General features: G+C 40.2%; 1 protein-coding gene and 1 pseudogene across 1 annotated transcript in view; one reads left to right on the top strand and one right to left on the bottom strand.

Annotated features, from left to right (window-relative positions):
• Positions 1–10,603, bottom strand: LOC138045713 (uro-adherence factor A-like; annotated as a pseudogene).
• LOC138045719 (divergent protein kinase domain 2A-like) overlaps positions 10,598–11,510 on the top strand; it is a 9,628-nt gene continuing 8,715 nt past the window's right edge. The window contains exon 1 of the mRNA XM_068892312.1: positions 10,598–11,295. Coding sequence (XP_068748413.1) covers positions 10,841–11,295 — 455 coding nt within the window. The 5' untranslated portion in view covers positions 10,598–10,840. The remainder of the gene's footprint in view (positions 11,296–11,510) is intronic.

Here is an 11,510-nt window from a genome sequence, read left to right as displayed (position 1 = left end):
TCTTTTCCTCTTAATCTTTAATCGAATCGTGTACATGTACACAAGTCACGACACTTTCATTCTTTAATCTATTCATAATAGGAGCCCGTGACTAGGAGCGAACAACTTCCATACTAAGCCTATGTCACGGTATTTTTACAGACTGATCTATTTTAAAACTACTTTTTCTCTCAGAAAAAGAAAGGCCGTTCCGGTCCGGTGACGCAATGACGCCAAGTTAGTTTCTTGTGATTGGTCATCAGGCTCCCACGGGAGTCTCATTCGCGGAAAATTCAATCTAAAAATGAATCGGTCTGTGAAAACGCCGTGAGGGGAATATAGGGCAGTTGTTCGCTCCAACTCATGAGCTGCTGATTCATAAACATTCCACACATGTGTAATGTTAACTTTAAGTCATGTGAACTAGGGCTAACCAACTTGGAAACAGCCTTCCGAAATAGCCCCTACGAGGTCACTTTTTTACTTAAAATCGATCAAAGACATCGAATTACTTCCTACCTGACTAATCTGGATTTCACGGTAAAACAAGGGACTTATGTTAATCCTACCCACTCTACTCACTTATAAAATAAATAAGTTAAAATAATTTCCCAACACTCCACAAGGAAACAAAGCCAATCGAATAATAGCAACATGGGTGAAGTCCTTTGAAGGTAGTTTACGATAGGTAGTAGTAGGTAGTTTTCGATAACTTTAAATAAGTAATGGCCAGAGCCACGACTTACATTGCTTTACATGAAAATAAATAATGCTTTTACTTAACGTTAAAACACTGTTTCCCCCGAATATTAAAAATATACGTGTGCTTGAAGCTACCGTTGATTAACAGGACAAAGTCATATCATAAAATTGAATGTTTTTGGTTACGATGATTACGACGACTGTGATAATGATAACGATGACGAAACCAAAAACGTCACTTCGACAAACAACTTTGCGTAATCGTAAGTGTTTTGCATTTTCCTTTCTTTCTAATTGTAACGTTGAACAATATGGGCGAAGCATATATCCCACAACTGGATTGTTGTGAAAGTTTTTCCAACATTGTTTCACAAAGTAAGGCAAGAGCTGTTTGTAACCTTGCCGTCGCCGCGGTCCTTGCTTAAACTCCCAAACTTTATAATAACTTTATTGCAATGCTGTTAAAGTAAAATCTTGAGGAGAGACGTATGGGGTAAACGCACTCGCCGGCCCAAAGTTCTTAGATACATGTAACAGACTATTTTTACGTTCTCATCAATTCTCAAGGAGAGGTTTCGTCTGTTTGAGGTAAGCAGCCCGATTCGTCCACCGCTTCGAGGTCGACGGGAGACTGGGAGCAGATATCTTGGATATCCCTCTCCGTCTCAGATTCCTCTTTCCCAGTGCTCTGCGCCGAAACATTTTTGGTTGCCAGTTCTTGAGACACAGTTTCTCCCTCTTTAACCGTATTTTTCGCTTGACCTTGATCACTATCACTTTGTACCTTACTCCCCGTTCCAGTTTCTCCAATGCCAGCATTTTGTTCGGAACCCGTGGGTTCTAAACCCCCAGCGTCGTCGATTGTCTCCTCGGAGATCTCGCGGTCGACCGAGCGCTGATCGACATCATTCCGAACATCACTTTCATCTCTCCGAATGCTTTGTTCAGGGACTCTCTCTTCCGATGCCTCGAGTGGAATGGCTTCGCTAATTTCACCTCCTTCGCAAGCTTGGCCAACCTTGCGCGGTGTGACGCTGTCGGCGGAGCCCTGATTACTTTCGTCTTCAGTTACTCTGTTACACGGTTGGGGATCAGATAGTGGAGCTTCCACTGCCACTGAGTCTTGAATATCATTCTCGCCCGAATGATCTGCGCAGCTATCACCAGCACTACTTAATCTCCCTTCACCGAGAGAATGTTCGGCTCCGTTACTTGTCTCAATAGCATCGCCCAGGGGAACTCTAGTAACCTCCTCTTCGGTACCCGTAAATTGTGAACCAGTCAAATCATCCTCTGTCATTTCCTCGCCTTTCACGTCTTTATAGTCACTGCCAGAAGCTCTTTCCGGGAAAACCACGTCTGAGCGGGTTTCAGAGCCGCATGATACATCTGGACCTTTGAAAGTGTTTCCGCACATTTCATCGCCTGCTGTGCCAAGTTTTTCTTGTCTAAGATGACCCTCGGAAACACTGTCTTTGTCAACGCGTAACTCTTCATCTTCACAAGCAAAATCTCTTTGTTGTTCATCCAAGAAATTGCACCCTTCAGGATCCTCGTCTCTTTCACCAACAGGCAAGTCATCCGTCTGTTCTTCAGCTAAGCCTTTAGCCTCAGCTGATGCCGATACCAAACCAATTGTGAATCCATACGCTGCCTTGACTGGACCGGCCCCGACCCAGATCTCCGAAGCGGAACTCTGGGTATCATGTGACAGATCACCCTCGGGAGATTCCGCCCCAACCCCTCCTCTCGTTCAAGTAAAATGGTGTTCAGGCTGTCGCGGCTTCTCCTCATTTCGTGGATTTCTTCGCTGATTTCTTCCAAGTTTTTTAGCGCTGAGGAGTATTTTCTCTTGGATTCCTGCAAACCTTCTTGAGTAGCTTCGACTTGTCGCTTGTGGGTCTAGAAACGCATTTTATAAAAAAGTCAATTTGACACTCGCTTTTAACCACAAGCAGCCAAGACTAGCAATTGTGAATGCTTAAACGTACCGATGCACAGCATTTACACGAGAAACACAAAATGCTCCCAAAAATATCGTAAATGATCTAATAAACGACCACTCTTTAATAAACGATTTGAACAGTTGAAATTATATTAGTTTTGTTCTTTCTATTTGCAAAGTGTTCTGAAAAGATTGCTGATTGCCGTCGGACCCGTCGTGAACGCCTCTCTTCGAAACACGCCTTTTATCCAATAAAGAACAAACACGACAACGGCGACGGCAACGAGAACCTCACAAATTTGCATATTTAGTGGGCAAAAAGAATACCTTTGCACGTTTTGCACGTGTCCAATTCTTTGCCGTCGTCAGTAAAACAACAACGTGAAATAACCGAATTTGAGGATTTATGGAGGATGTCAGCACCTGGAGATAATTTTCATTTTCTCCCCTAAATTAAAGCGTGACTGATATCGGTTTCATTCTTGGGGGACTGCCACACCATTGTCATGTTAAAAAGCTTGGAATAGTCGCGAAGTGATTACAATAACGAGAATTTATGTTTTGAAATAACGTTCTTGTTGCCGTTCCCGTCGTCGTTGGTAAAGCTCCCTAGTACTACCGGTAGTATCTATTTTTAGGACGGCTACTGCAAGATTTCTGCGGGGAAAAACGTGCCAGTATTTTGATCCTTGCACGATCCATGATTTTGAATTAAGGTGGCTGAACACAGTTTTTGATAGCTATGTTTCATTTACCTTTTTCTCTAAATCCCTTCATCCTTTGCTCGCCAAAAATGGTGGCAAGCAAGTTAACAACTCGAAATTTGGTTTTTTGATAGTTAAGCTGACGTATATGCCATTGCCATGGCAACATGAATAAATATTGACAGGCTTTTAAAATCGGTTTTGTGTATTTGCAGAAAATCTGATCGTTAGATTTTCTTTATAATTTGCAAGCTGGTAACGATGCTCACAAGTTAACACTATTTTAATCAAGATTTGACAGAGGGATCTTCAATTATCCCTTGTTGAAGGTTCACTGGAATATCTAGAATTTCCTCGGTTAAAGTTCAATTTTTTTTCAAAACCCCAGTTACTTATTTCCTAGAGTATTTTCGTGACAAATTTCGTTACATTTTAACAAGTGGTTCTCGAGAAAAAGGCGTATTTCCAAGCGGAAAGCTATTTCGCATTCAATCGCAGTTTTTTAACTTACTACGCATGAGCTGCATTTAGCTGGGTTCTTTCAATAACAAAGAAATATCGGCGAATTGCAGAGTTCTTTGCATCGTTACCTTTTCTAACATACATTTCTCATAAAAGACTAAAACCATCAAAACACTTTGTTCAATTATGAGGAAAAATAGTACAGATAGCAGAAGTATTGAGCAAATAAAATGATTGCTGTATTGAAGCCATGTTTATTTTTCTTGCAATCTTTGCGCGCGCGCTGCATTGCGTTAGCAAGAGCGCGCGCGAAAACTGTGTTCGGCCACCTTAAGCTAACCTCGTCCCCAGGGTCTCTCTTCTCTGCCTCCTTTGTCCTTGAGGACAAAGGAGGCAGAGAAGAGAGACCCTGGAAACGAGGTTGGCATTAAACACGAGCAATCCCTCGTGCAGCTTCCTGGTTTCAGACCAATCAGAAGCGTTGCAATCATCCGGCCAAATCTGATTGGCCATAATTTGGCGGGACCCATGTTCTAAATTTAGATAATACAGTAAACTGATAGGCCAAGGCGAAATGAGACAGATCGACACTTCTGGGTTTCTGTTTGAATTAAATACAGAGAGCCAACTTTTGTGTTTAGTTGCCCTCAAAGATTCATTTTTCTTACCTCAAGAATTTGATCATACTTCGTCTTCAAATCGAAATAAGGCCTGAAAAATAACGCATTTATAAAAAGATGAATTTTAAGGTTACTTCTGAACACCTGAACAAAGCAAGGACCAACTAGGTTTTGAACAAACATGCTCCCTTCATTCGGTTCAAAGGCTGAAACCATTTAAATGAACCTTGACCCCGGAAGAGGTGTGACCATTCTGTTGCCAGTACTTAAAGTGCAACTACAGCTGTAACCTCAAAATATTTACTTAATTAACAAAAGTTAAATATCAAACATATATTTACCTTTGCTTCTCTACATTTTACTTTTTAATGTGCCTCTTAAGGTAAGTAAGAAAAAGATGCTGGCAATCGTTTGTCCCAGGGATGTAGCTAAGAATAAATTCATCAGGTTGAAGGTTTTATCGAGGCGGTAAGTTCGTGCTCTGAGCATCAAAGGGACCTGGTCACAAGATTGTTCCCAGTTTCTCGCAACACCCGCAATTCTTCAAGATGGTAAATACGGGGAAAGAAAATAATCCTCCACACATCACATGGAGCACGTGGGACAGCGGGCACACCAGTGTGTCTTGTGATTGCTCTAACGTCTTTGAATGCCTTCAGGCGTCTTCAAGGACCAGCTTTTTGGCAAGCGTATAATATATACTCAGCTGTGCCTCGCACAGTGGCTCAAGTCTGTTATATTTATTTTTATCATTTGTTTCATAGGCCCTTAAAGTGCACCTTACCTGAAAGTATTTTATTATTTTTCTTTTGCAAAAGTTCAATGTCTAGCACATATTTTACCCTTGCTTCTCTAGATTATACCTTTAATGAGTCTACCGGGGGTAATGAGGTACAAGAAAATGGTTTACAAAGGATATGCCAAGAAAGACCCACAAAATGGTGATTATAGTTCCAAAATCTCTAATCAAAAGCTATACGAGATAACCCGTACAGTTCCACTTCGAGACTTCATTGATAAGCAATTCGTAAAGTTCCAAGTCCATGTTACCCGTCTTCAAAACAACAAGCTCCAAAAACAGCACCAATTTATGATTCCCGAAGTTAAAAACACGCAGAATCTTTGGAATAAATGTGGCAAATTACTAGGAGGTTACGACGGTATTCAGACTAGAAGACTCATGCAGTCAACAGCAAACTTCAGACAAGCTGTTGATTCTCGGTATGGAACCCGCAGAACAAAGCAAACCAAGCGAGACACTTCTCCCAGCTAACTATCATTGTCTTTGTCAAGAGAGTAAAAAAAGCTGGCATTCATTTGTCCCATGGCTGAGCTAGTGAGAGGTTACTATACAAGGTACAGAGGTTTTGCATGGCAGCCTAACTTGAAACAGGCAGACCACTTGGCTATTTACAAGCACCACTTTGGACTACCCAGTGGGATGTGGACACAAGACCTCTGGATTTACAGTCCAGTACCTGAAAAACACTTGGCCATGTAGCCTCCTTGAGATTGGTGAGATCCTGTAAGACCTGCTGACCCAAAGCAGCGCACAAAGCCAATTGTTCTAACTGAGGGAACGTACCTTGATTTGTTAATTGCAGATTTTAATTTTGACCTCAGTTCCGACACCTTGTTCCCCGCTTCACTGAATGCGCGAGCAGTGTGTAGATGTTCTCTTTCACTCAACGCGCGCTCTTTATCAGCTTCCATCACCTTCAGAACAGCCTGGTTCAGCATTTCTTGCCAAGCAGGATCCAACACTTTATGTTCCTTTGATGTGGAAACTAGCTTCTGTTCTGCTATGGCAAGCATTTTCTTGGCAGCCTGGTGGGAACTGCAAGCCCTTTCATACTTCAAAGCTGCCCTCTGGGTCTCTATCTGAGACTACAGAAAATAACAATTAAAAAATAAATAAATCTTCAGTATATAAACACTACCATGAACAGCACGGCAAAGTCCCAAAAGTCCTACTGAGGCATTTTAGCATTCTGAAAAAGTGTAGAAATAAGTTTGATTGTTTGGTGAGACCTAAAACCCACTCTGAACGTGCAAAGCGATTCAATTCGCGCAAAAGTATTTATATAATTAGCTTCAAACACTGTATGTTAAATTTCTTGTTACACCTTGCCGCAAATTTTGTAATTTTTATTTCTCCTTGACAATGGAAGACTGAAGACTGATAATGAAGACACCAAAACATTGGTTTTTATAGTTAATTTTTGCCAGTCTTTGCTTGACCAAATCTTTATTGATAATAATAATAATAATAATTATTATTATTATTATTATTATTATTAACATTATTATTATTATTGACTCTTTCACCCCTAAGCCAGCCTAAACTGGCCATACTTAGTATTTTTCTCTAACGCCAGACGATTTTACTCGTTAATGGGGAACCCCCAGGAGTCGATAGGTTAATGTTTTGTCCTTTGACTGAAGTCTAGCCTCCATAAGATCACTACCATGAGCATAACTTTTGCAACTACGTTTTTTGGGATCATGAAATTTACACAATGGTACAGAGAACACATGGAATGTGGGTAGACACTGACCCTCCAATACCATCTTGTGACACAAGATTCTCATCTCTAATTAAAAAAAAGACATTCTTATTTTTCCCCAAGATGGCACAGTAACAATTCCTGCAATATAATTGGTTCTTGGCATGGTCCGGATTTTCTTAACTCTGCTCCCAGCACAGTAATGTGCCAAGAACGAATCAGATTGCAGGATTTGTCACAGTGCCCTCTTGGAAAAAAGTTATTTAACCCTTTGACGTCCAAACCGGCCTAAACCGCCCAGACAATTTTACTTGTCAATGGGGAACCCCTGGGAGTCAATGGGTTAACCCATTGACCCCTTGGAGTGAGACTTAATATATTTTACTCTGTCTAACGCCAGACGATTTTACTTGTCAACAATGGGGGTGGGGGGTGTTCTAGAACGTCCTAGGTGTGAATGGGTTTATAGGGTCGGTCAATGTATTATGGGTTATCGACCAAGTGTGAGAATATTGGCCAAGTTCTTTTTTGCATGTTTATGGACCAAGGCAAAGTCAATAAAGGATTTATTATATGGGGTAAAATACCAAAAAAATGATCTTTGACTATGCGGGACCAAGTGAGAAATCCTGAGCGGGCAAGATAGCTCCATATTGCCCGCTCAGGTAGCCATTCACAGTGCGGGTTTTGGCTCATCTTGCGCACTCACGGATCTACCGGTAGTCACATACATGTAATAAAGTGAAAAACTGTGACCTCAGTCTTGAAAATGCTGTCCGAGGCTGAAGGTCGGTCGCAGTTTTTCATCATCTAAATAATAATTCATAATCTTCAAAGGGGGTAACCCTTCACCATGGATGGTGAAAAATAACAAAGGTAAAAAAAAAAAGGAAACCCAGCCAGCAAAACGACATAAAACTCTTTATATTTACTTTTTTTACAAAGGTACCATACTGTGATTATAAGGTATAAAGCACATTTACTGTCCCCTTCCTTCCTACACGTAAATTAACTTCATACACTACCTGTTTTGCCTTGCGCACTGCATCATAATATGGCCTTGCATGATTGATGCACTTTCCTAAGAATGATGCTTGACTCTTTAGAACATATGCAGATTCCGTTAGTGTTTGTCTGAATGCAGCCTGTAGTTCCTAAAAGAATCAACATTTTGCATAGTTGTTTGGCAAGGGCTTTGTCACAACAGCAGAGGCGGTTGAAATAACTATTGACACAAGGCACAAAAGAACATCTTCATACTTCCCATCAAGGCATTTAAACCAATAGCAGACTTTACACTAGCTAATGCCAATGACTATGATAATAGTGTCATGAAATTTCTTGTCTCTGTTTTTTTTTTTTTCTCTCAGCTCTTTTAGCTCTCGCAGACTGCATTTCAGTGCTCTGATTTCAAATCCCAGCTAATGCACTTCAAAGTTCACTCAGCTTTCCATCCATTTGTGGTGGGTAAAATGAGTACCAGTATTACTGGGGACAACTTGTGCATGCAACAAGATTGGAGTAGCACCCACCCCTGTCATAAGTTATGGTAGAAGCTAATGAAAAAGGAGCCTTTGGGTTGCTTTTCACTTAGGTCGGCCTCTTGTCTAGTATACCATAAATTGTTTTCTTGATTCCTTGGAGTATGGTGTCTATTAAGTGTTAATGACTTTTTTTAAGTGTTGTAATGGAGTCACATCAAAATGCATCATCCAAGTGGTTATTGAATAAATTAGTGTAACAATCATATTTGTGTGTGCAAAAGACGAGAGCATTGGTCACCAGTTGGAAAAGGAACATCAAGAGACAAATTAGAGTTGAAGAAATGATGAAGAGAAGTTCCAGAATCACTGCTAAGAGCCATTAGTAGGAGCCCCTTTGGAGCAACAAAGACAAACTCCCTTCGTCAATGGTGGCAGAAGCAAATATTTATCTGTTTAGGAAATTAAAGTAAAGAGGTACAAGGAAAGCATAGACACGAAATTCATGGAAAAGAGCACTTAATACCAAAGACTAAAAAGACTAAAGCATTGTTTGAGACATAAACTTGAGGCATCTTTCTTTCTTTTTTTACTACCAGTAAATATTAGCCCCTCTCTCTATTAAGCCCTCACTCAAACATGCTTGAAATAAATAAGCCCCCCGGGGGGCTTAATAGAGGATTTACGGTACTTAAAGACTTAAAGACGATGAAAAGTGTCGGCTGCTCAGCTCAGAGAATTCCAAATGCTACAGAGATCTTTGCGTGAAGCAGCCGCCACTTTTGGCTACTTTTTTCCCTAAATTGAAAAAATTAAAGGCAGCTTCTTTCAAACCTAAAAGAAAATTCTTTTTGACAATGACAAAATTCAGTTACTCTACCCAAACCAGCCATCAACTACAAATTTCATTGAAACCCCTGGGGCCAGTTGGTTGAAGCCTGATTAGCGCTAATCATTGGTTAAGAGGTATCAAAACCTACGGGTTTCCATGGTATTTAACACCGGTTAGCGCTAACCATGCTTCAAGCAACCCGGGACTGATTGTTAAAATACAGCAAGTAATTTTTGTTAGAGCGAGTTTCAATTGAGTGTCGTAAAACCAAAACCAAAGGAATTACTTTGGCCAATCAAAAAGGACAGAGGCAATCCAGTAAACCAATCAAAACTCGAAGTAATTACACGTAGCTGACATAAACCGCGGGAAAATGTGCACGCACGAGCCATGATTGGTTTTGGTTTTACTTCTGATTGGTTGAAAAAATGGCACGAGAACTTTGAACCAATCACTGATTGAAGTAATCATAAACCGAAGTAATTATCTAATTACTTTCGACACTCAATTGAAAACCGCTCTATTGTTACTGAATGTTACTCTTATTCCTATAATAACTGTGGTCACAAAAAGGATTCTGTAGGTATTCTGAAGTTTTATAACCCAAAATTTAAGAGTGCTAATTTGGTTTAAGGAAAACAGCAAGTCTCCTAAGATTGGTTGTGCACATGCGTAACTTGATAGAACCTTTTAAATTGTTATGTTGTTTCTTATGTGTATTGGCAGAAAGCAATAACCCTGTTGAAGTTTAATTTCTGCTTAATTAGGCAGCTACGGGAATCCTGGGCCTGTATTTTTAAAGCAGTCGGATTTCCTGAAAAAATCAAGACCTTTGGATGTAATTGCATGTAAGGCTTACATTGTATAATTATAAGTTTATGTGAGCTTACCTCAAGATCTTGCTCCAAACGATTAATTTCTACTGTTGAGGAGTTCAAACGATCGAGCTCTTCCTAAGAAAAATATGTAATATGACATCACTGTTTTGATTGAAAGAAAAGAAAGAAACTAGCAATTTTGTTATTAACATCACAAAAGGTGGCTTCGCACATGTAATCTTTGATCGAAACTTGCCGCAATTTATGACGTTGTTTTTTTCGCTGGCACATTCACAATCTCGAGATCGGATACTAACCTTCACTCTGGGATCTAAAATTTCTTCGTTATCATCTTCCCCACCGCTGCCTTCTCTAGTTGATTCTCTAACTCCAGGAATTGCCTGTGATGAGTATGTAGCCATTGTTTATTGCATGATTTCAAACAAATCGCGCCGCCAAAGGCCAATTCAGCAGTCTACTACCAGTAACAGCAAGGGACAGGTGTTTGCAAACCACAGCCTCGATTTCAACAATGACACGCCTGGTTGAAATTGCTGTGAATACATGTTAGGGCTCATTTCCTTCTCATTACGGGATGAGAAAGTCGAAATTATTTATAGATTTCGGGCTTAATTAAGCCATTTTTTCCGAGTATTACTTAAGCACGTTGCATTCAAAAAAACCTCAGCCACAAAATGCAAGCATCCATCTGGTTTGGTGACATATTCACAATTTCTCGCGTAAAACTGACACGTTAATTAATAACCTTTCGATCTTGACTTTCTGCGCAATGTCGCGTGTTGTGTTTTCATATTTCATACCCAAGAGATGCCGAAGTGTACGTCTTGCTGTGCTCTTTGCTCTGTCTTTTTTTGTTTTTGTGCTATTTCGACGTTATTGGGTCGAAATTAACCTCGGACCAACCTATGATGTTTTGGATATCCGACTCACGAAGGATCAAACAGGAATACAATTTTGCCCTGTTTGTTTTGGAAGAAATGACCACGTGTGCGAAGGGATTCTAGATAGCACGATACAATTGCGCATTAAAAAGGAAAAATGGACGCCAAGAAGTCAAGGCTCAACGTGGAACGGAAAAAACATTTCCATTAAGCATTTTAGAAATGCTACCGAGTTTTACCGACTCGATAACGAATTATGTAGCCATATTGGGAAGATAAATACACCGTGCGAGGTTCAAGTTGTCGTCTGGAAGTCGTTTCTTCATCTTTTGTCTTTAGAAAGGTAGGTCTCTTTCTTAAAAAGATATTAGTACAGTGACATAACATATTACATAACCTTTATTAATCCACGATAAAAATCAAAGCTTTGCAGCTCAAGGGTCGAGTTTGATCGTAGCACGAGTCAAGTTCGAGCCCGAGTCAAGTTCGAGTCACGAGTCAAGTTCGAGTCAAGTTAAATTTTCCTTTTTTTTTTAGTAGTTTTGTTTTTAATTGCTG

This window comes from Montipora capricornis, chromosome 1, assembly GCF_036669925.1.
Source record: "Montipora capricornis isolate CH-2021 chromosome 1, ASM3666992v2, whole genome shotgun sequence".
Taxonomy (NCBI): domain Eukaryota; kingdom Metazoa; phylum Cnidaria; class Anthozoa; order Scleractinia; family Acroporidae; genus Montipora; species Montipora capricornis.
This window is presented reverse-complemented; position numbering and strand designations above follow the sequence as displayed.